This window comes from Podarcis pityusensis, assembly GCF_964106645.2.
Source record: "Podarcis pityusensis genome assembly, chromosome: 10".
Classification (NCBI taxonomy): Eukaryota; Metazoa; Chordata; class Lepidosauria; order Squamata; family Lacertidae; genus Podarcis; species Podarcis pityusensis.
The window spans coordinates 58,469,447-58,495,795 of record NC_138035.1 but is presented as its reverse complement, the minus strand read 5'-3'; the positions used below and the strand labels follow the sequence as shown (position 1 = coordinate 58,495,795).

The 26,349-nt window shown below is 43.3% G+C and overlaps 1 protein-coding gene across 13 annotated transcripts in view; it reads left to right on the top strand.

The window, feature by feature from the left end:
* The window catches only part of CADPS2 (calcium dependent secretion activator 2), a 370,823-nt gene that overhangs the window by 114,590 nt on the left and 229,884 nt on the right, over positions 1-26,349 (top strand). For all 13 annotated transcript variants that reach the window (XM_081023462.1, XM_081023461.1, XM_081023471.1 and 10 more), the window contains exons 3-5: positions 4,003-4,335; positions 16,398-16,478; positions 17,110-17,346. In XM_081023462.1, coding sequence (XP_080879588.1) covers positions 4,003-4,335; positions 16,398-16,478; positions 17,110-17,346 — 651 coding nt within the window. The remainder of the gene's footprint in view (positions 1-4,002; positions 4,336-16,397; positions 16,479-17,109; positions 17,347-26,349) is intronic.

Below are 26,349 nucleotides of genomic sequence, written 5' to 3'. Positions count from 1 at the left end.
TATTCTCTGCATATTATAAATTGTATAAATCCTTATATTATCTATCTACCATGTTATCAATCAATAAATTTGTGTATGTTTATTCAAAACCTGCCAAGGAGTCCAGTTCATTTTGTTGTCTTTTTAAGTAATTTGTAAAAAGTTCCCATTCTTCTTTTAAGTCACAGTTGTCCTTGTCTCGCAGTTTGTATGTCAGTTTAGCCAATTCTGCATAGTTCAACAGTTTCTCTTGCCACTGTTCTTTTGTCGGGGTTTCCTCATTCTTCCATCCTTGTGCTATCAAGACTCTTGCCGCTGTTGTAGCATACATAAATAAATTATTTGTTTTCTTTGGCTTTTCCATAATTCTGTTCCATCTTTTTCTGTATTAATCTGCAGATTGGCGCTATATATATATATATATATATATATATATATAAACACACCCTCAAATCTATTTAACTCCTTATTAGTTATCTGATAAAATATTTTTGAATCTCCTATTATGGAAACATCTCAAGGTTGTTTATATTAACACCCGTTTAAAATACAATAACATCAATAAAACCCAGCAGCACTGTCAGTCAATACAAAATGTAACTTAAAAAATTACCAGTAACTAGTGTCAATAAACCATCAAAGGGCCTTAGTAATTAGTACTTTTTCCATGGTGCGTCTTCATCAACACATGCCTTATTTCTTAGCCTAGACTGCTCTATCTAAATCATCGCACCAAAACAGAAAATGTCATTTTTCTGGTTACTGCAAGATGTGCTTCTGCCCTCTGCAACACAACCAGGAGGAACTTCAGTAGATGCCCTTAGTGAATAAATAGTGTGTGTGTACATCACTCAAAATGATCAGAGTCCTATCTCCAGGCTGTACAAGGCATTACAGTCATATTGCTTGTTACATTTCTATCCCAGATTACTTTCATGAGGGAACTCAAGGTGCTAGTTATGAGTTTTCAGGTAGTCTCTGTTGCGACACCGACTGAGCCCAGAGCCTCATAGATTTATCAAGGTGGCTCATTCCATTGTTATTCTCTTCAGATCATGGCCTGACACCTATAATCTTACCCTGCTAGGAGTTGAATAATATCACCTATCCCAGTGTCCTTGGTTTAATAAACAGCTAGTAGGTCGCACACAATACATAGCCTGGGTTCCTCTATGGAGGGTGTTAAGTTTTGCCATGGAGCAATGCCCTTAATTCAGTGTTTTATGTCAGTACTGAAATTTTTATTGAACATTTAAATCTTGACAATTTTACTGATTTTCTTTTTCTTAGTGATTTTAACTTAGTGATTGTATAATGCTTTCCTGTTCTGAGCTGTCTTGCCTGCGCTTGACTCGGAAAGGTGGCATAAAAATTGTTCTTAAAGAAGAAAAAGTATTTAAATAAATAAATTGGAGGAAAATGTAGCCGTCTGTATTTTAAAAGACCCTCACTCGATTTGTAGCTAGAAACCAAGCCTTGCAACAGACAGAGGAGCCAACTTTGACCCTTAATCAACAGCAACAATGCACTAATAAGAGGTCTCAAGAGTGCAATTCATGTCAACTAATGCGATTTAACTAATAATGTGCATTAAGTGCCTTCTGACTTTATATATCAGAGAAACACACCTGACCTTAAGGCAAGGGCTGAGTTGACATGTATTAAATATAAAGGCCCAAAAACCTTTAGGAAGCCTATTGGTAAGTATTTTAAGCTTCTTGGAAACAAATTCAGAATTCAGGGTAGCTGTTCTATAGAAGATCAGTTCTGGGGACGAGTGGAATATATGATAGCGGAATGAGAACTTGTACTAGAATTTGATTGTAGCAATCTGGCTTTGAAGAGAGACTATGGGTTTTATGCACATTACAGAGACACAGATTGTCCTTATTATCCTCCATTTTTGCACGCTGAGCTTAATACCGCTCTTTTTGGGGGGGGGGGTTAGATATCTTTGTAAATGAAAATGGGATATCCTCTATCTGCTGATAGCTGACATCCCACTCTGCTTCTATCCATTTCTGCAGCTAATGAAGGAGATTATTACCTACAGAAGCTCATCTACAGCACCTAATTTAAAGTGCTACTCTCCTCTTCCACTGAACAGATAGGCTTGTTACTAGGGCTGCAGAAAATATTTTTGCAGTTCAGTTTTGGGGGATAAAAGTAGTCCTGGGGGAGCTCGGCAGGAAAAACTTCCCCTGCCAATATTGATGTGGAAAAGTTCTTCCCATACCTCGCAACCCGCAAAGCCCTCTTAATTGCCATGCACTTTTTACACGTTATTTTTCTTTCCTATTTCTGCTTCTTCTTCTTGGGTTACTCACCTGAGTGATCACATTATGAATTGGATTGGATCCCAATGTGAACAGGAGCGATACCGTGATACTGCTGCATAACCAGCTAGATTTGGCTCTCTGGGTTTAGTCAAAGGCAAACAGTAATTTGAAAACGAAAGCATTGCTCTCTCCCTCTTCTGGAAGGAAGCCAACAATTTTTCCTTCGGCAGATGGTGCGATAAACTGCAGATTGTTGACATGTTAGAAAAAGTCACTTGTGACATCAGGGTGACCAAAAGACGAGCAAAAGGAAAAGCTTTTTATGCAACTTGGCATGTTTTTATTTTATGTACCTCAGGGCCTGGAGCGCAAAGATGCTTACCAGCCTCATACATCTCTCTTCAGCTGGCTTAATCCTTTTTCTTTCAACAAGGGACATTTTAGTGTGGACTGTGGGGCGGTTTGGGAAGGGACTGCCAGTCTCCTTTGAATAGGAAAAAAAGTTAACTTCATTTTGTGTTACGTTGCTTTCTCTTCAACTGCTGATTGTGTAGTTACTTTATAGGAAAGGAATCATGATTCTGAAATTAAAAGACAATGAGAGCATTACTTCCTTAACTGGTCATCTGGCCAATATGGGGTCACTTGGTAAATGGACATCACAACTCTAGTCAAGTAGATTTTGGAGACATGACGCTTTCGCTGAGAACAAGCAAAATCAATTGTAGTGCAAAGGAATAGGTGAAAATTGTTGCAGGTGTTGTATTATTAAAGGGATGTCTTAAAGTATTCACAAGATACACTGAATAATTTTAACACAGCCCCCTTAAGCACCTGAATTACAGTGTTAATATTTGGGGTGAAAATCTGGCTGGTTTTAAGTGTTAGGAATTGGGTGGAATTTCTAGCGAGACGTTAAAGCTTGATCCTTCAAAGGTATATTGGAGCATTAGAATGAGGTGCTCACTGCAGCATCCTTTGAAATAAACACAATTTTGAAATGATCTGTGGACTGGACTGAGCTATCTGGCAAATTCTGTAGAAAGGGAGCTTTGTTCAACCTTTGCAAAGTATTATTTGACCTAACTTTTCTCACTTTGGCAAGGAGGGCTGTAGCAGGGACGAAGTATTACAGTGTCTATTGCATTTGCGAGATGCCTTTGGGCTAAATTTCCTTTTAGTGCTCCTAAATGTATTCTCCATGCCTCATGGGAGGGACATATACATGTGGAAGAGAACAGTTCATGCAACTGGAGCTTGGCTAGTTCTATTCCTTGCGACAGTCCCTATAGCCAAGTTTCTTTTCCATATAAATGGCAGGTTTTAGCAATGGATTCAGCTACTCAAGCTTTGGCCTGTGTAGTAGTTGGAACAATTATCCTGAAGCAAGGGTGACATGTTAGTGGTGACTTTTCTTGCTCTCTCACACTCATGCTTTTACTGGCTTGGGAGCCAGTGTAGTGTAGTGGTTAAGAGCGGTGGACTCGTAATCTGGTGAACCGGGTTCGCGTCTCTGCTCCTCCACATGCACCTGCTGGGTGACCTTGGGCTAGTCACACCTCTCTGAAGTCTCTCAGCCCCACTCACCTCACAGAGTGTTTGTTGTGGGGGAGGAGGGGAAAGGAGAATGTTAGCTGCTTTGAGACTCCTTCGGGTCGTAATAAAGTCGGATATCAAATCCAAACTCTTCTTACATGCTTGTTTTCCTAATTCCACTTTTTTCTTTCTTTTCTTAAAAAAAAAGGTATTTCTCAGGAGTGATCGAGTTGCCAGGATGGTCCACAGTGGAGGATGCTCGGCGAACGACTTCAGAGATGTCTTTAAGAAGAACATAGAAAAGAGGGTTCGAAGTTTGCCTGAAATCGATGGATTAAGCAAAGAGACTGTGCTGAGTTCTTGGATAGCCAAATACGACGCCATTTGCAGGGGAGAGGAGGACTTGAGCAAAATGCCCAACAGGATGGCTTTGAGTGCTGTGTCAGAACTTATTCTGAGCAAAGAGCAGCTTTATGAAATGTTCCAGCAGATTCTGGGAATCAAGAAACTGGAGCATCAGTTGATCTACAATGGCTGCCAAGTAAGGAGTTCCTCTCAGTTCTATAGACCTTTCCTTCTTGACCAGTTGACCATATGTAAACCACCCTTCGCTTGTCTTGGGAAGAGGGGTTGGTTGTTGAACCGTGCTGAGATGTGTAACTCTGTGAGGGGAATTACGGATCTCCTGCCAGCACCCTTAACAGGCTATAGTTCCCAGGGTTCTTTTAGGGAAGCCATGGCTGTGGTGCTGCTTTAAAGGTACAGAACAGATGTGGCCTAAGCAGCAGACCAGGATTATCTGTTCACAGGAGCATAAATGAGCTGTTAGTTGGTGAGGGTCAGTCCAAATTTTTAGCTGTGTCTTCATCTCTCTCCATGTGCCCTTCCTTGTGTTTCTGCTTGTGTGTGTTTTTCCGCCATCCTCTCTGCCTGCATGTGTGCCACATATCAATGGCGGTGTTATTTTGGCCAAGTGTACTCAGGAATAGAAAAGTCATGTGCAGCATCTATCTGTAGCTGATTGTCATACTTTTCTTTTCTTTTCTTTTCTTTTCTTTTCTTTTCTTTTCTTTTCTTGCTCCAGAAATAATTTTCATATAGTTCCTTTTTTCCTCTTTCAGAAATAATTGCTTCTCTCTTTCTTAGTAGTTGTTTTTCCATTGCGAGTGTGAAAATGGCAACTAGGAGTGCAGTCACGTGCAGACAATTTGAGCAGACAATTTTAATAGTGATCTGTTTTCCTTTAAATGGTGATGATCTAAGTTCTTTGTGTAACACAACAGTAAGGAAAGCACCAATAGAAATCCTCTTGATCTTATCTTGCTAATAGTAAATTGGAGAAGTCAGCCTATAATATGGGAAATACTTCTACTAAAAAGAGTGCCTTCCATTCCGTTGTGTTTTCAATACATTTTTCTGGGTATACTTTTTTTTTAATATTTGCCTTCCACAACTTTCTCATGCATTGCCTAGTCTAGCTTTTTATCTTCAATTTAAATTCTGATGCTTTGCATTATGACCATTTTCTGCATACTCTCACTGATGGAACGGAATTTGCCATCTTTGGGTATTTTAATGGCATCTACATATTGCCATGGAAACATTTCACGATGAAATTTCTGAAATTGCCTAGGATAAGTTGTAGAATAGGGTTTGTTATGAAAGGGATTAGACTGTCTGGTCCAATTTCTGTTTGGTGGAGATTTAATTTTGACTTTCGGGGAGGTATTGGGGTGGGTGGGGAGACAGCCATGGTCTGTAAATCTATAAATCTTGGCACAGTACATCATTTGTATGGAAGAGTTTCACAAATCTCAGAGGTCTCCAAATGGATTGTGTCTAATGATGTTTGTGGCCTGACTCCTAAGTGTGAAATTACTCAGAATTAATTTTCATTGGCTTGCACCATTGGGCTCATGGAAGTGAGGTTTTCCATCTTCTCCCCTTTGAGCTACTAGAAACCCACTAGAAAGCCTTTCTGGAGAATTGGGGCCCTTTGTGTAAAATATGGGATTGAATATAGGTTTACTGGGGTGGGGATGGAATTTCCCAAAATGGACAGACCTCTGACACCTGTACCTCAAGAAGGAGGAGAGCAGGTATGGATATGTTTGGAACCCAGTGGTGTGTTACACGAAACATTGGGACGTGGGTGGCGCTGTGGTCTAAACCACTGAGCTTCTTGGGCTTGCTGATCAGAAGGTCAGCGGTTCGAATCCCCATGATGGGGTGAGCTCCCATTGCTCTGTCAGCTCCTGCCAACCTAGCAGTTTGAAAGCACGTCAGTGCAAGTAGATAAATAGGTACCACTGCGGCGGGAAGGTAAATGGCATTTCCCTGCACTCTGGTTTCCATCACAGTGCTCTGTTGCGCCAGAAGTGGTTTAGTCATGTTGGCCACATGATGCAGAAAGCAGTTTGTGGACAAACGCCAGCTCCCTCGGCCTGAAAACGAGATGAGCTCCACAACCCCATAGTCTCCTTTGACTGGACTTAACCAACCAGGGGTCCTTTACCTTACCTTTACTGATCAAAGAGAGATAAAGGAAGTAATTCTAAGTGGAAGTGAAGGTCTCAGAGATATTTCTCTTACTGCCTGTCCACACAAGGATCAAATCTTTTGTCTGTTGAAGGGGTGATATTTGACTTCTAGAGCTGCGATTGATTCTTTTGGTTACTTGGTATTCTGCAAAGATCCAGTACTTGGGAAGAGTTCTCAAGGCAATATTCACTGTTTTGCAATATTTCTATAACTCCCAATAGACAAAGGTTCTCTGGGTGGTTTACAAGTAAACACACACCATAAGAAACACACAAGTAAACACACCCATAAGAGCATAAGATATACAAATAAAGCCTAAAAGCACACAGTCTACAATAAAACAAAGCCGGCAACAGGATGCACCCAAGGTAGACCCGGCAACAGAGGGCAATGCAGTGTGGGGATCTGAACAAGTACTCAAAAATTGTTTACAACTGGGAAGACTTGGAAAATTGAAAATTGCAACACTGTAGGCTCCAGGGACGCATCTCTGGTGAGGGCATTCCTCAAACAGAGAGCTCTCTAGTAGCTGCTACTTCTGGTGAGGGAAATCTGAGAGGAGTGGCAGAAGGTGATCTCTGGGTGTGTGTAGGAGGACATGATTTGTCAGGCATCCCTTCCCATAAGCAGAATGCTTATTATCAGTATTCTAGCAGTGGCACACACTGTGGCTTTACAGAAAATTGTTTCAGATTGCAGTATGCTTTGGGATCATATTCAGAAGCTGAAGTGTTAGATTTGGACCTCAGGAATCCAAATTTGAATGTTGGGCTTTGTGTCGCTTGAATATATTGCCCAATTTCCCTGGCTGGAATTTAAACTCAGCTTGGGGGACAAATTGTTTGAAGTTGTTATTCCGCCCAGACATCTGAAATAAAAATAACAAGCCAATTTTCTATCTGTCCAATATTTCTAGAAAACACCTCTTCATTTTATGTATTTCTTTATTTTTACTTCAGTACTGTGCCAGGATCTCAGGGCCCAGAGTATACATGGGTCAGCTGGGTGTGGAAAGTTTGCCAGACAACTTTGTAGCACCTGCTACAGGGCTATGGATTTGAGAATATTTTAAATGGGTAGAACACAGAGCCACCCATTTGTAAAAAGAATGTAACCATGATCAGTTGGATTCACTCTGGTTTCAGGTTCAAGAAGCCACTGCTTAATGATAAAGAAAGGTAGATGGTATTATTTTAAAATCCACCCTGCTCTGTTGGTATCTGAATTTGTTCCTAAGCTATCCTGGTTTTCCTGTGGAGCAACAAATAGATTTTCTCAAATTAACCATTTATTTAATGGGAAGAAATGTTGAGGACCATTGACCAACATCTCTCCTGAGAGGGAGAAGATACATAGCATAGAGCAGGCATCCCCAAACTCGGCCCTCCAGACGTTTTGGGACTACAACTCCCATCATTCCTAGCTAACAGGACCAGTGGTCAGGGATGATGGGAATTGTAGTCCCCAAACATCTGGAGGGCCTAGTTGGGGGGTGCCTGGCATAGAGAGACAATGTGGAATTTTGATTACAGTATTTTGATTACAGAATTTTGATTACTAGGACGTGGAGACCAGGGTTCAAATCCCCACTCACCCACGAAACTCATTTGGTGGCCTTGGGCCAGTCACTGTCTCTCAGCCTAACCTACCTTGTGGGAGTTAGGGCTGGACGACAATCTAGTTTTCAACATTGTAATATATCACCAGCTAAACATTGCCATATACCAATATATCATGATGTCTAAAATAAGGATGGAACTACGTAGAGGCAAACAGTAGGACTGGGCGATACCTGGTTTTCAGCTTTGTGATATATCACCAGCTAAATGAAAACACCTCTTCTTCTCACCTTTATGTGAGATAAGGCACACCAAGTTGGCCCCTGAAATCTAGTTTCTAATCAATTTGTGGGTTTTTTGTCTCCCTCAAATTTTTCATTTTCAATGTTTCAAGTTAATACAACCAAGAACAAAATGTGTCTTGTTCCGTTTTCTGTTTGAATCAAAGGACTATCCCATCAGGGTACCAGTTCCAAAATTATTACCCTACTCAACATTCAGCAAAATTGATTATTTTATTTGCTACTGAATGCTGACCTTAGTGAGGGAAATGTGTGTGCTGCCTGGTATTTATTGTTGTTCCCATGCCAGTTATAATTTCATATGGTATCCATCGTAGTTGAATACTTTCCCAGATCCTTAATTTTAGATGACAAGTCTACAGATCAAGGCAAATTCTTAATGCATATGAAGCCAAATATTAAGTCCCAATTCCAGCAGACCTCAGCATGAAACACAGCTAAGGTCAACGCTTATAAGCAAACCACAACACAGAGGCCTTGAAAGCTGTGATTTATTCTGACTGCCTGTGTTCAGTTTGTCCCTATTGACCTTCCACCTGGAAAATCCACATATTCCTGTGCTGTACGGCTAGGAGGCTTCACTGCTTGTGGCGTTCCTACAGTTGTGCCACTTGCTAAATTGCCAGAGGAAGAGGTTTAAGAAGTCTCGACGCCGCAGCTACATGACGGGTTTGCTTGATGTTGCCTTTGGCATGAGATGTCATGAGCATGTTTTCCTGGTCAAAAGCACAGACTTGGGATCACAGAATGCGGTTTGACTAACCAATGGCTCCTGAAGGAGCCATGAATGGAGCATGTTCCTGTGAGCAGGGTCTGGACATGTGTGCTCTGTGGTTGTTGCAAGGCAGTTTCTCCTACCTGGGCGATTATCTTTCCACAAGGGCCAACATTGATGCCGAAATCCAGCATTGCCTGAGCTCTGCGAGTGCGGCTTTCTTCTGATTGAAGTGCAGAGTGTTTGAGGACTGGGACATTCACAGGAAAACCAAAATGCTTGTTTACAAAGCTATTGTACTACCAACCTTACTGTATGCTTGTGAAACATGGACCACTTATACACGCCATCTCCAACTCCTTGAAAGGTTCCATCAACGGTGTCTCTGAAAAATTGTACACATCACTTGGGAAGACAGGTGAACTAATGCCAGTGTACTGGAAGAAGCAAATATCACCAGCGTTGAAGCAATGATTCTTCAACATCAACTTCGTTGGACTGGTCATGTTGTGCGGATGCCTGATGATCATCTTCCAAAGCAACTACTCTATTTCGAACTTAAAAATGGAAAGTGTAATGCTGGTGGTCAACAAAAGAGTTTTAAAGACACTCTCAAGGCAAATCTTAAAAAATGTACAGTGGTATAAACACTGACAACTGTGAAACACTGGCCTGCGAGTGCTCCAATTGTAGAACAGCCTTTACCAAAGGTTTCATGGGCTTTGAAGACACTCAAACTCAGGACAAAAGGGAGAAAAGCACTAAGAGGAAGGCACATTTGGCAAACTCTCACCGTGATCAACTCCCGCCCGGAAACCTATGTCCCCACTGTGGAAGGACGTGTGGATCCAGAACTGGCCTCCACAGTCACTTATAGACTCACTGTTAAAACCGTGGTTATGGAAGACAATCTTACTTGGCTACGAGTGATCGCCAAAGAAGAAGACAAGCAAATTACAGAAGCTGACGGGCATCTGGGGTCAGCACTGTGCAGACGTGATGTCCTAAGTTCACATTTACTTCACCAAAGTTGTAGCATACTATCTTGATTTGTATAACCGAAGGAAAAGAGGCGCTATAAATACATGCAGATTTAAGGATGTGTGTGGGTTGTGTGTTTTTTTCCTTCTGAACCTAAGAAGCTTGCTGTGACAGAAGGTGGGAGAGGAAATGCTGCTGTGAGCTGTTCCCCACGTCCAAATTTTCTTGTTGATGCTGCTTTTCAACATAGCAGGACTTGATGCCATAGTTTTAGAGTTATTACCACTGGGCCTTTGACAATAACTTTCTCTGCTTACTACTATTCTGCCTGGTTTTGTTGTTGTTGTTGTTGTTTTTAAGAGGAGGGTCAACATGTGAATGAAAAGTGCTTTCTTGCTCTAGGTTTGAATTGGTAATAATATATAGGGTTGCTATTTGCATGTTCAGACCCAGAGACCTCCCCCCTAAATAAATTCACACATGACTCAAATTTTAGTTTTGGTTTTTGGCAGAATTTAGGCCACAACGTTATTGATTACAGAAGATGAGTGGTTCGACTAGCTCCCTGCACCCTTGCAGGGATTTTTACTTATTTATTTTACTGGGTTTCTTGCCCATCCTTCACGTCAAGGTCCCAGTATGGCTTACAAAAAGAAAATACACAAATATATAATAGTTGCAACCATAAAACAAGCTTAAAAACAATTAAAATGGCATTTTACATGTGAATAAAAACAACCAGAAGCATGAGATACCTGTTTCCCCCTAAAGTTCAGTGAAAGGCTTCTCCAAGGAAACAGAGAATAGGTTAATGACCATTTATTGTATTGATAGTTTTGCCATCTTATTTGGTGAACTGATGATAAATTTAATGTTAGGAACAAAATCAGATGAACTTAGGAAACTAAAACTTAACTTGGTTGAGCATGTTACATTGGTCACAAAAACACCTGCTTTCTAACTTGCGACAAGTGAAAAGAAAAATGGATATGTTTTCACTTTAATCTCTTCTTTGAGATTCTTAGCATACACACACACACACACACACACACACACACACCTTGTGAATGCATGGGGTCTTGATTTGGAGGCACTTATTTGTGGGTGACTATCTATGAACTGTCACATGTTACATTGGTCACATTAACATCAGTCATTTGCCAGAAAACCTTTTCCCCACAGTTTCCAATGATCAGTCACATAAGTTTGACATTTGCCCAAGAAACATTAGCACTTTAAGTATATTGCCGCAGATGGGGAGGAAAGGATTCATATTTTTAAAGAAAACGCTTTTTTCAAGTTACAGATAAATTCTTGATGTTTCAAAACTCTGACGTGTGGTCACGTATTTTAAAACACAATATAAAGAAAGCATTAAGGCTACCTGTAGCATATTTGTTGATTATTTTTGCAGGGAAGATCAAGGCAATTAACAAACAAATAGTTTAATGTTAATTGAAGTTCAAATTACATCCATTAAAACACAAGATATTAGGTGAAGATGCTACAAATGTTACATTGGTCATCGAGGAGCTACCCAAACATCTGTTACATTATGCTGATGATTTTTGTCACAGGCTTCCTCCAAACTGAAGTACACAATTGGAGAAACTAATTTGCTGGTGTCTTGGGATGATCATCCGTGTTCATTTTAAGCAGAGATTATCCACCCTGTTTTCCATTATTATGGATTTTAGGAGATTAGGCTGGATTAGTTTCATTGCTATGGTTGGTTTAATTAAATCGACAAAGCTGTGTGCTCTGGCGGCGGCAAGAACAGAATAGACTAGGCTAACGTTATGTTTGTGACAATTTTTCTTAAGAAGATCTGTTCTCCTGTTTATGCACTTCGTGTGATGAGGGAGGTCTGACAGAATAGTAAAATTCCTCCACAGGTGAAATGCTGGGCTGAATCTCTCATAGTGTCAGCTTCCAGAGAGTTTCTTTCATTGCTACATACATAGCTGCTATTATTATTATTATTATTATTATTATTATTATTATTATTTTATTTAATATATTTATACCCAACATAATATTAAAAAACACGATAAAACATCAACATTAAAAATTTCCCTAAACAGGGCTGCCTTCAGATGTCTTCTAAAAGTCAGATAGTTGTTTATTTCCTTGACATCTGATGGGAGGGCGTTCCACATAGTGGGTGCCACTACCGAGAAGGCCCTCTGCCTGGTTCCCTGTAACCTCACTTCTCGCAGTGAGGGAACCACCAGAAGGCCCTCGGCACTGGACCTCAGTGTCCGGGCTGGACAATGGGTATGGAGACACTCCTTCAGGTATACTGGGCCAAGGCCATTTAGGGCTTTAAAGGTCAGCACCAGCTCTTTGAATTGTGCTCGGAATTGTGCTTTTTTATTCAGGTTTAGAAGGCACTCAAATGAAAAAATTATGTTGTTGTATTTTATTTCTAGTGAAGTATTTCTTGATTGTTATTTTACTAAGTAAAATAACCCCCACTTCCTCTGTGACGTTCCTGCCTGCCCCCCCCCCCATCTTCCACACATTGGAGAGGGAAGATCTGTCTCAGAGATTGTATTCTAGACGTAGAGACTACCTATGTAATTTAGAATTTGTGATGGGGAAAAGCTTTCATTCGGTTCTCACTTAAAGGCAAAATTACCTAATCTGCACTCTCTGAAACAACACGCAAACTGGAACACCACCTCCTTCAGAGTTTGCACTTATCCATATGTTTTCAGCGCCTTTCACCAGCTCAAGTAATGTGTGCAGAAATAGACGTGCTGGGGTAAAGCGTGCATTAAAATGCATATATTAATGAAAAAGAACATAAAAGATGCATTAGATTGAGCCAAGCGGTCCTGCAGATATGTGTATCATAGACAGAATTATACGCAAACGAGTATATTCAGAGTAACTTGCATGAAAATGCTGATACATTTTCGTGAGCATTGTCAAAAAGTCACAAACTTGCATGGAAATTTTGGCAACCTGAATTCAGATTGACCAAATGAGAAACTAAGAGAAACAGAAATTGACCGACGTGCCCATCTCTCTTGAGAACCCTGGGTGATCAGGGCTATATTTCAAGTGGGCTCCCTCTTTCAGAACCTCTGCCCCAGTGTATGGGTGGGGCCCATGAGTAAAGCCCCATTCTGTTCCCTGCCCCCAAATGATTCTCATCCCATGAGTAAGAACGCCCAACGTGTGCTCTTGAAATGGCAGAATCTATTGATATTTTCTTACATCACCAAAATCAAGGTCATCTATAATCTGGAAGGGAAAGTATATTTCCATGTCAAACCAGATTCTCATTAGAACAGGCATCCCCAAACTTCGGCCCTCCAGATGTTTTGGACTATAATTCCCATCATCCTTGACCACTGGTCCTGTTAGCTAGGGATCGTGGGAGTTGTAGGCCAAAACATCTGGAGGGCCGCAGGTTGGGGATGCTGTATTAGAAGATTCTGCCATATTTGTATTTCAACTATTTCCAGTAATTTTGGTTTCGTTGATGGATGACCTTTGCAGAGGGACAAGGGTGGATGTGACCTCGCTCCTGTTTCTTGATCTCTCTTCAGCATTTGATATCTTTGACCATGTTATCCTCCTGGAAATGGGATTTTGGGGCACTGTATTACAGTGGTTCCACTCATATCATCAGGACCGAGTCCAGAGAGTCGTATACTGAGAAAGGGGGATTGAAATCTTCAGTTACAACCGACCCTGTGTTGAAACCTCTTTTTTGGTTTTTAGTGCCTGAGCTATGTTTTCGATATCATTCATTTGGCCACATGAATTCAAAATCACCCTTTATGGCATAAAGTTTAAGCCCTGAGAACAAACAAAAGAAGCAGCTGGATAAATCTCTTGGCTCTGCCTTGTGTGCAATGCCTTTTTTAACCTTTATTTAAGCTGTATGAAAGTCAATATGAGTAAATCAACACAATGCCAGGTGTACCTTTTCAGGAAGATTTTCTGTGTGGCGATTAAAAGAGCTCAATGTATTGCTTAAGGTAAGCCAGCAGCAATGTGTTGAATTCTAAGAGGTTGAGTCTTGGATCAGTTTGGGTTTACCATGTGGAAGATAATATACAAGAGAGACATGTCACTATACATTCAATGCTAGTAGCAATATAGGATTCCCACGCTCACGCACACCAAGTAGACAACCCACAGCTCTAGACAGAAGTTGGTTATAAATATATTCCATTTTTTTCTAACTACAGTGGTACCTCTGGTTATGAACTTCATTCGTTTCAGAGGTCCGTTCTTAACCTGAAACAGTTCTTAACTTGAGGTACCACTTTAGCTAATGCTAAAAAGTTGTGCCCATCCAGCCGCGCTGCCGCTGCATGATTTCTGTTCTCATCCTGAGGTAAAGTTCTTAACCCAAGATACTACTTCCACATTAATGGAGTCTGTAACCCGAAGTGTTTGTAACCCGAGGTGTTTGTAACCCGAGGTACCACTGTACTCCAGGGCTTTCAAAAGTGCCATGTGGAAGTTGTGCAACAAGATACTGAGATACCATTTGCATTACAGAAGATGTTCTTTGAGTATGCCTGCCTCAGGTTTGTGAACTCACCTCTGTTGGCATTCAGATTTCCAGATTCTGAAGAACACAAACAGCCAACAGAATTCTACCTATAAATTACCTTTAGGGCAGGGGTGAGGAAACCTGTGGCCTTTCAGATGTTGCTGGACACGAGCTCACCCCAACCCCAGCTAGCATGGCCATTGGGGTATGAACCGCCAATGTTCTGTGAACCGCCCTGAGAGCTCTGAGTATAGCCCAGTATATAAATTCAGTAAATAATAATAAGACAATAGTGCGGAGTAGGGCTGGGCGATAACTAGTTTTCAACATCGGTATATATCACCAGCTAAACGTCGCAATATCTGGTTTTCAACTTTCAATATCTGGTTTTCACCAGCTAAACATTGTTCTATACAGGGGTACCTCTGGTCGCGCACAGGATCTTTTCCAGAGCTCTGGTTGGATCCCAAGGAATTCACAACCAGAGGTGCCTGTTCTGTGCATGTGCATGGCGCGGTAGAGAGCTTCTGCGTATGCGCACGGGGCGAAACCCGGGAAAATACTTCCAGGTTTGCTGTGTTCACATCCTGAAGGATACGCATCCAGAGGTGTCCAGAGGTACCACTGTACTAATACAACAAGGTATGAAATAAGGATGGAGCTATGTAGAGGCATTGGCTAGCTTCACAGTATTTACCACATTGTGATTTTTGCATCACACACACACACCATAATTCACAGTATATTGACAGGTCAAAAATTATGAAGCCAATATCATGATTTGGACTGCAGATGGGTTTTGGACAACATATTGATACATTGCCCAGCCCTAGTGCTGGGATTGTACTATGAATTGATGGTAGATATTGCCTAGCAATCTGAAGGATAGGTTCCATCCGTCCAGGAGTACATGGGACCAAGCTGAAAATGGTAACCTGCAAAGCCACTTGGAGCCACATACAGGAGACATCTTACTGTATGCGGTGCCTGTGATCTAACATGGAGCTGTCTTTGGCACTGTGAAATAGAACTGATGGCCTTTGGGGGACCCTTTCAGTTCTAGGGTTCTGTTTGAGCTGCTTCTCTGTGTAGCACTTGTCAGAATGGTAGCTGTGGCAAGGTGCTCCCTGAGGTATTAAACTGAGAGCACTCTTATAACACACTCAGAGTCACATAATTAACAATGTGTTTGCATTCATATTATAATATCCCCAGGCTCCTTCTCATCTGAGTGTCTTTTTGAGTTATTTTAATTCGTTTATTCTCATCAATGTACTGTGCTTCAGAAATGTATACAGTGAGTTTATATAAATAATCAAGATGTCTCTGGAAATGGCTATTTAGAGTGATGCAGCTTTTTTAAAAAAATAATAATAAGGTAGCACAGCAGTTGTTAAGATCATACACTCTATAATATAAACAGCCTGTTTGAACTGAAAGCAGAATTCAGCATCTTATTATTTTAAACGTGTTTCTAGTCCTGAAGATAGACATGAAAGCATGTGAGCCGTGACTAGTACAATTTTAGAAGCTTGAAGAGATGGGATTGCAGGATGCACAATGAATGTTTGCTTTTCTGGTTGCTAACAGAAAAACAGTACCACGCAACTGTTCTTTAGCTTGCAAAAAACCAGTTGTAGTCTCCAGTCTTTTCCTCAGTGCATTTTGACCTTATTTTACCATGGCAGCTTAAAGGCTGCTTTGAATTCAGAATATCACTGTCCAGTCTATGGATCTGCTTCCCAATGTGGCGTTGGTTGTAGCCATTTGTCAAAGGCCACTTCTTTGATATTTAATTCCGGCCTTGACCGTGAAATGAGTTTGCAACATTGTGTTTCCCTGTCTTGTTTACATAAGTTGATGATGCACTCCCCCCCCCAGGCTGAATTTTGCTTTTTTGATGCCAGTATCAAATAGTGTATCGTGCCTGATTAGTACTTTATTTTAATATTGTGGTGTGTTTCTTCCTTTTTTTTTTAATTCAAGCTGGACAATGCAGATGAGCAAGCAGCCCAGATTAGACGCGAACTTGATGGGCATCTCCAAATGGCTGACCAAATGGCCAGAGTAAGTCTGGTGTGCTTTTCTTTTTAGCTTTAACTAGTAGAATATTTTAGTAATCTGTTTAAGGTTGCAATCATGTTCATGAATTCAGTGGGACTGTCAGGATGCTGTCAGTGGCTCCCGCTGGTTGCCCAGGAAAATATATAATAATAATAATAATAATAATAATAATAATAATAATGAATTATTTATTATTTATACCCCGCCCATCTGACTGGGTTTCCCCAGCCAGTCTAGGCAGCTCCCAGCAGAATATTAAAAACATGATAAAACATCAAACATTAAAAACTTCCCTAAACAAGACTACCTTCAGATGTCTTCTAAAAGTCAGATAGTTGTTTCTTTCCTTGACATCTGATGGGAGGGTGTTCCACAGGGCAGGTGCCACTACCAAGAAGGCCCTCTGCCTGGTTCCCTGTAACCTCACTTCTCACAGTGAGGGAACCGCCAGAAGGCCCTTGGAGCTGGACCTCAGTGTCCAGGCAGAAAGATTTTTGTAAAGTATGTTTTTATATTTATGTAAGAGCAAATACCAGGTAATCAGGCTTATGTTGATCTGAAGAGGTTTTTAAAGTAATGCATGCAGTCACTGAATAGTAACTTACGCTCCGAATTTTTAAAATTATTTTTCAAGGAAAGAAAATTTCCAAAGTTCGTATCGAAAGAAATGGAACACATGTATATAGAAGAATTGCGGTCTTCGGTGAATTTGCTAATGGCAAATTTGGAAAGTCTTCCAGTGTCCAAAGGTGGCCCGGAATTTAAATTACAGAAGCTAAAGCGATCACAGAATTCTGCTTTCATGGATCTGGGAGATGAAAGTGATGTTCAGCTGTCGAAATCTGATGTGGTGCTGTCATTCACGTTGGAGGTGAGCATGCACATCATGTAATACTTGCTGACAGTTTAATTTGTTCTTTGATATTCTAAGGCAACACTATTTGTGCAGCCCAGTCTTCAGCTGGCAAACACTCCATTGGAAATTTTGTGAAAATGTATGCAAGCCTCTGGTATTATTGGTGGCTAAATGCATAAGAAAGGTTTCAGGCTGTCGGTTAAATTTGGCTGGAGTAGCTCTCTTTTGGGTAAATGTCATGTTACCTTTTCCAAGGGTGTGATTCTAACTAAGGCAACACAAAAGAATAATGATGATGATGGCTGGATCATATCATAAGTTCTTCATAAATAATAATAATATAATAATAATATAATAATAATTTATTATTTATACCCCGCCCATCTGGCTGGGTTTCCCCAGCCACTTTGGGTGGCTTCCAACAGAATATTAAAATACCTTGGGTTAAGAACTTATTTTGTTCCGGAGGTCCATTCTTAACCTGAAAGAGCCTGTTCTTCACCTGAGGTACCATTTTAACTAATGGGGCCTCCCACCACCGCTGCGCGATTTCTGTTCTCATCCTGAGGCAAAGTTCTTAACCCAAGGTACTATTTCTGGGTTAGCGGAGTCTGTAACCTGAAGCGTCTGTAACCTGAAGCGTCTGTAACCTGAGGTACCACTGTACAATAATCTATTAAACATAAAAAGCTTCCCTAAACAGGGCTGCCTTCAGATGTCTTCTAAAAGTCTGGTAGTTGTTCTCTTTGACATCTGGTGGGAGGGCGTTCCACAGGGCAGGCGCCACTACCGAGAAGGCCCTCTGCCTGGTTCCCTGTAACTTGGCTTCTCGCAGCGAGGGAACCACCAGAAGGCCCTCCATGCTGGATCTCAGTGTCCGGGCAGAATGATGGAGGTGGAGACGCTCCTTCAGGTATATCTTCATAAACACATCTTTCCTTGTTTTCCTTTTCTTGCCCAGTACATCAGGACCTGTTCAAAAAGAGCAGCAGGTATAATTTTACCACTTGAGGCTACATGTAGACCATAAAGGTGTACCAGTGGGAAACAAGCACCTTAGGGTGAATGGTAGGCTAAAATCCCCCTCTTTCTCTGATCATGCAGGGGTCCATAGATATGATTGCTGTGCTGAGTGTTTCCCGTTGCTTCTTGCATGTGTGGCAACCCCACATCGTTCTCCTGCACAGGTGGAGGGCAGGAGAATTTCCTTGTAATCACACTGTGCTTTGGAAGTCCTTGGAACATTTCTGAAGTGCAGTACAGACCCCCCCCCTCCTGAAGCACAGTACAGTGGTGCCTCGCAAGACGAAATTAATCCGTTCCGCGAGAGTCTTCGTCTAGTGGTTTTTCGTCTTGCGAAGCAACCCTATTAGCGGCTTAACGGATTAGCGCTATTAGCGGTTTAGCGGCTATTAAAGGCTTAAAGGCTTAGCGGATTAGCTGCTAAAAGGCTATTAAAGGCTATTAAAGGCTTAGCGGATTAGATAAAGGGGGGGGAAGCGAAAAAAAAATCTCAAGACTCGCAAGACATTTTCGTCTTGCGAAGCAAGCCCATAGGGAAATTCGTCCTGCGAAGCAACTCAAAAATGGAAAACCCTTTCGTCTAGCGGGTTTTCCGTCTTGCGAGGCATTCGTCTTGCGGGGCACCACTGTACAGTGGTTTCTTGGTTCTCAAGCTTAATCCATTCCGGAAGTCCTTTCCAAAACCAAAGCATTCCAAAACCAAGGCATCTGTTCCCATAGAAAGTAATGCAAAATGGATTAATCTGCTCCAAACTTTTAAAAACAACCCCTAAAACAGCAATTTAACATGAATTTTACTATCTAATGAGACCATTGATCCATAAAATGAAAGCAATAATCAATGTACTGTACTGTAAAATAAATAAGGCAGTATTGTAGATGATAAAAATAAAAAATTCTTACCTACACTGATGATAGTCATTGTTTGGATGGGGGGCTTTTATCCCTTTCTGCAGTCACACAATCAAATCAATCAGTAGCTGAACTGGGTTCCACGCAGCCACAAAAACAAATAAACCGAAAAAGTGTCAAAAACACAAAATAAATAGCAAAAGCAAAAGTGCCAAACTTAATCTGTTCCGGAAGTCCGGTTGACTTCCAAAATGTTCGAAAACCAAGGCACAGCTTTTGATTGGTGCAGGCGCCCCGGAAACAATAGCCGACAACCACATCAGACATCCGGCTTCCGAAAAAAGTTCAAAAATCAAAACACTTACTTCTGGGTTTTCGGCGTTTGAGTACCAAGGTGTTTGAGAACCAAGATACCACTGTATTGTCCTGACCTCTTACGCTGCCCTTAGGACGTATGCCAAGGTTAGAGAACGTTTTTGCTGCTATGCAATCTTTTCACCAAACGGGGAGGTTTGCTCTCTCCCATTTCTCACCGCCACAACCCCTGGGCCATTTCAGCATGAGAAGCAATTCAGGTATTCTGTCTGTGAATAGCTAGGGTCTGAAGTGTTTCCCTCTTGGAAGCTTGCTAATTCTGCATTGTGTACAGAATTACGCTCTAATTCAGCCAATTGTCTGTTCCCAGTTCACCAATATGGCCACTTAAGAGATTTCGGAATAGGAACTTGAGCAGCCTTAAGTGTAAACTCTGTCACTTCCCTGGCAAAGTACTACAAGCACTACATTCAATTTGTGATGATAATAAGACAGCGTCAGCACAAAAGTTCTCTCCTCACATTCTTCCCTTAGGTTTGAGGAGAATTTTCACTTTTTGAAATATGGCCACCCTACCCAAGTGTCTAAAATAATCAGGGCGGAGGAGGCCGAACATGGCACAGCTTTGGGTGGTCTGCTGCTGCTGCTGCTGAGGGGAAGGGGTTAAAGCAGCTCCCTGTGGTGTAGTGGTTAAGAGCGGTAGACTCGTAATCTAGGGAACCGGGTTCGCGTCCCCGCTCCTCCACCTGCAGCTGCTGGGTAACCTTGGGCCAGTCACACTTCTTTGAAGTCTCTCAGCCCCACTCACCTCATAGAGTGTTTGTTGTGGGGGAGGAAGGGAAAGGAGAACGTTAGCCACTTTGAGACTCCTGAAGGGGAGTGAAAGGCGGGATATCAAATCCAAACTCCTCTTCTTCTTCTTCTTAGGAAGAGAAAGTATAGAATGTGGCAGTGGGATTTAGCCATAAGTGATAGCCATTGCCTCTTATCACAGTGTTGATAAGGTTTTTGCGTTGTTTTTGGTAAATAGGTCTTGCGTGCTGAGGTCCCCCAAATCATCCCTACCCCAATAACTCACACATCACACATAATTTTTGTTTAAGGTTTTTGGCATAATTTTGGCCACAACTTTTATTATCATACAAAATTGTGAGTGGTTGCGTAGGCATTGGTTATGACTAGCTATCCCCCCCGCCTTGGGGGATAGCACTGACTCCCGGATTCCAGCGTAAGTCAGTGTGGAGGAACAAGCAGGGCAACTGGGGCTGCGTTACAGACCCTTCAGTTCCTCCCTGCCTGCGCCTTGGGGTCTTACACGGCCCGCACCCGATTCCAGGGGTTTGGACAAGGGGATGGTAAGCCCCAGAATTCCTTTAACGGAATTCCCATTCCGCAGCAGCATTGGAGGGGTAGGCACAGCCAATCCATACCCCTCCACCAACCAATTTAACCAATGCCTAACCGCCACCCGAGCCCTTATGCTCGCCGCCAACCACTCACAAAGCAAACCACACCCTCAACTTGGACACCACTGCATCCAACCATACATCATTCCCAGACGTGGAAAGATGAACCCCATCAGCCCTGTATAAGACTTCCTCCTTAAACGAAATACGAGGGTGAGGAATCACGCATCCGCCCAAGCTCACCACCAACTTGCCCACCGCGGAATTAATCCGCTTCCTAACTTTCTCAGTGGATGCTGGGCAAGGACTGCCCCACCAAATGCGGCGCTGAAGCAACTGTGACCAAATCAATTTCGTATTAGGCACCATAGCCGCCAACTCCCTTAGGTCCTGTAAAATAACAGTACGCAGCGTATAGCAAGGAAAAGAAACCATATCATTCTCCCCAAGCTGCACCACAATCGCTGAAGGTGGGCCAAGCAGGAGGACACGCCTTTTCATGAGTGGCAAGAATTCCCTCCAACGCATCCCCCTTCTGGAGATCCAGGACACCTGCACATGCTGCGGAAGGCCCAGGCCATCTCCCAATCCAGACTGACGAGCTCTGTCAGCGTCCCAATGCACAATACTGTGGCCCACTATCCAGATACGGATAGTGCCCGGACCTAGGGTTAAAACAGAAATGTAAGTACACAGCCACATTATTTCCTCACATACGTTTTGAAAGCATCCGATCTCCATCGACCCAAGTCCTTTATCCTCTTCACGGATAAACCCCAATGGGCGGCTGTAGTTGCAGCACCAATCCGGAAGGAGTGAGGTGCGAACTCCGAAGCCTCAAGCCCACACGCTACAATGGCTTTACGCATCACCTTAGTGAATTGATGCCGTACTAATGGGTGCCCATCTTCGTGAATAAACAGGGGCCCTTCACCCACTGGTCGCAAGGCCAGGTACCGCTTAAGGTCCTTTACCGGACAAGGGCCACCTTCCCCAGACGCCGGGAGCCTGATAACGGCTCCCCTACCCAGCTGATCCGTCTTTGAGTTTCTGATATTAATTTGCAAGTCAGACGGAGACATACTCACGTCCTGCAACAACAAGCCCCTGGAACCTCCATCCCGCTTTGGCTCAAGGACCACCTCTCCTACTCTCAGGGCCCCAAAGAAAGCCAATGAGAAAGCTGCAGAAAACAAACGGGCCTCGAATTTAGACCAACAGATGCTACGCAATTTAGTATGCATCTGCGCCAGCAACTCTAATGTAATAGGCCGTCTAGGAATAGGCTTAGAGGGAGTGAGACGCCCCCAACCTTCCACAGCTCTGCGCACCACAAACTTCCCACACGGATCCTTGTTTAAAAATGCCCTGCTAAAAAAGGAAATCGCTGCCGAATGAAGTCGCAGCGTCCTGGCCGCCCGGCGCATCTGGAATAGATGTGCCAAATACTTGAGCACCTGAGAGGAAGAATGGGGGGCAGTAACCTCCTCAACCGTCTGTCCATTAAATAATAAAAAATCTGCCCAGGCCTTTTTATAAGACCTCAAAGTAGAGGGGGCAACAGTGGAGGGGGCAAGAAATGCAGCTACTCCCTGTAAAACTAAGGGAAGACAGCAAATCATTCTCGCCCAGCTGTACCACCAGCACTGCGGGAGGATCTGCACAGGTCACACTCGACCGCACCAAAGGAAGGATCTCTTCCCAAAGCATTCCCCATCTGGACAGCCAGTATATGTTCACATGGGCAGGAAGACTGAGATGGCGCCCCAGTCCAGACTCGTCAGCGCGCTTGCCAGCCCAGTGTACAATGCTGTGGCCCAAATGTGCACAGCTGCTCCTATGAAAAAAGGAAATAACAGACAAGCATCAGCACAGACATCATTGTGACACTTCCTGATATAACCCTTGTCAGCGTCAGACTTCCAATGACCCGTATTCAAAATCCTGTCTACTGACAGGCCCCCAGTGTGCAGCCTTTGCAGCAGCACCTATTCGGAAGGAATGAGGCGTGTTCAGCGGTAAGCAAGCCGCAGGCCGTAATAACTGGTGCACGAGGTAAGCACATTGATGCTTGGCTAACGGGAACCCATTTTCATGCACTAGGAGCGGGCCAGCCCCCAGGGGAATGAAAGGCCAAATATTCTGTTATCCATAACTGGGCAAGGGCCCTCCTCACCTGTGTCGGGAAGCCAGATTGTGGCACTCCTGCCCACTAAGTCTGTTTTAGAGTTCCCAACTCTAATGACCAGCTCCAAAGCGGATAAGGAAAAGTCCTGAAGCAATAAGCCTCCAGACTCTCAGCCCCGTGCTGGCACCAACAACCATTTCCCCAACCCTCAGTGCACCAAAAGGCAATGGAATACTGAAAGGAGTCTCGCCTTGATCTTTAACCAGCAGACAAGTTTTAACTTGTTGCAGCTACTGCATAGGTAAAAATTGACAGACTTCCTGCCCACTGTCCTATGAGGTTGGAGCCTATTCCAACCTTCCAAGGCCCTGCGCACTACAAACTTTATACAAGGGTCTCTGAAAAATAAAGCTTCAGTATAACAGACATTGCAGCGGACTGAATTCTAATAGTTATAACCGCATGCCCAATCTGCAGCAGGTGGACCAAATACTGCAGGATCTGCTCAGAGGATGGGGGCCAGTTCATCTGAATAGCCGAGGACTGCCAGCTTAAGTCTAAGAAATCCATCCAGGCCTTCCCATAAGAGCTAAAAGCAGCAGGGGAAATGGAAGCTGCTGCTCTCTGTAATTACTAATTGTTGTCAAAATGCCACAGGTGGTCTGGAAAATTCTGGCAGTAGCTGAGTGTCTGGAGCCCAGGATCTGAAGCGCTCCATCTGAAAATGGGATAGAGTGTCAGCGACATCATTAGAGGATCGCGTAATCAGGAGCAGAAAGCACAATATTAAACCTTAAACGGCGCAGCTCGAAAACGTGAGCGGAGGGGCGGAGACTCTGCTGGAGCGTGAGGACTGTTTTGCCAAGACGCTCACCACTACCTGGTTATCAGGCCAAAAGCAGATCCGATGGTCACTGGACTCCTCGGGCCACATGTGAACTGCTACTACAATGGGGAAAACTCAAGAAAGTTAGGTCACATGATTGCCTCACCACACTGGGCTTGAGGCCATGGCTTTGCACACCAGCAGCCCTTGAAATAACAACCAAAGGGCAAAGATCCAGCAGCAGCAGCATGAACCTGAAATCCCTGTGCGGGTTCAAGGTATCCTGCCATGGCGAACGACTATTGCATTCATTTCGCAATTGCAACCATTGCATGATTAATTAAGTGACCCAGCAAGATCGGATCTGATGAAGCATCACTTGCTACAGAGGAAGTATTACAAAATAACTTCCTTCAAGGCAGACAGCTTCTCCATAGGCAAGTGGTATGTTTTAGCAATGATATCCAACTGGATCCCTAAATAAAATGGGAATATGGGCAAAAGGTATTGAGCTATTGCTTGCCAGCTTCCAGCCCCCCGCTTGGGCAGGGGGCATCTTGTGCTGCCATCATGATATGTAAATTTACAGGGCCGACGCTGGCCAGAACCCCTAAAGAAGTCCCGACAAAGCTGCCGCCGAGCCAGCTTCCTTTTCAGACACACACTCTGTGTAATGCAAAAACACACTCCATGCAGTGCACACACACTCCATGCAATGCAACTATACACTCCGTGCAATGCAAAAACCACACTCTGTGCAATGCAACTACACACTCCGTTCAATGCAACTAGACACTCCGTGCAATGCACACACACTCCATGCAATGCAACTACACTCCATGCAATGCAACTACACACTCCGTTCAATGCAACTAGACACTCCGTGCAATGCACACACACTCCATGCAATGCAACTACACCCCATGCAATGCAACTACACTCCATGCAATGCAACTACACTCCATGCAATGCAACTACACCCCATGCAATGCAACTACACTCCATGCAATGCAACTACACTCCATGCAATGCAACTACACACTCTGTGCAATGCAACTACACACTCCGTGCACTGCACACACCCTCCGTTCAATGCAACTACACACTCCGTGTAATGCACACACACTCCGTGCAATGCAAAAAACACACTCTGTGCAATGCAACTACACCCTCCATGCAATGCACACACACTCCGTGCAATGCAACAACACACTTCGTACAATGCAACTACACACTCCGTGCAATGCACACACACCCTCTATGCAATGCACACACCCTCCATGCAATGCAACTGCAAATCTCTCACGCAATGCAATGCAATTGCAGCCCGTGCAGCACCGTGCCCTGCAACGCACAGAGCAAACTGCAATGCGGGCATGCAAAGGTGCTTTCTCCCGCTTGCATATTGCAAACGTGGCGCCCGTTACATCCCTCGCAGTGAGGTAACCACCAAAAGGACCTAAGTGTCCAGGTAGAGGAATGGGGGAGCATGCAGCTGTCCCATACAGGGACCAATCCTGCAACCTAGGCATTACCGGCACTATGCGCTGACCCAGTGAAACCAATGCTTCATGGACCACATGGGGACACTATTCAGGCCGGAAACGCTTCCAGGCCATTGAATTCTAGGGCAAAGCCCTAGGATCACCTGCTAGGCCAGGCATAAATATTTCCAGTGAAATAGCAGAGTTGAGGTAGCCCACAGCTTGTCCAGGTACCCCTGCTTGCCCTTTTAGAGGGAAGCACCCCTTCAAGAAACCCAAAATTCTTTTATCACAAATGGGCCGAACTACCCAGCAACAGAATAGCCCAAAAGGAGCAGTTTGTTTTGGTTTTTTACAACAATGACTAAGAGGGGGATATGAACCCTGTCTCCCAGGTCCTAGTCCTACACTTTAGCCACTAAGCCACAATGGCTCGTCTCTAAAATGGCAGTCGCCACTATCAGGGCAAAACAAACTTGGAGAAAATAAACTTGTTCAGAAACAGCATAGTTCAAGAGCATATACAGCGGGCTCATAGTCACTGGAGGCACAGAGAGCCTCTGGCACCCTCTGTCTGCCTCAGATATACCTTAGCAGCAACTGGGCCTGCAAGCAGATACATAGAGAGAATGAATCACGTGTCAGAGACTTAACAATTAACTGGTACCTGTAGCAGACTTAGGCTTGGAAGTTGTGTGCAGGCCGACTAGGCCTCCCTGCTTCTGCTCTTGAGAATCTGAGTCTCCTAGCAATATTAAAGGAACTCAAAATAGTGCTCCTGTCCAAGGCTAGATTAAATTTTGGCCAACAGCACTGCACACACTCAAAATAAAGCCAACCTTCGGGGATACTATAAACGAAAGTGATTCCAGCTAAGCTGGGAACAGCCCTGACTAGCCCCACAATTTACAACAGGAGAAATGGGGGAAACCTTTTTGCGAAAGAAAGCCCCTAATGGGGCTCTCTCCCTATTGGAAAGGCAAG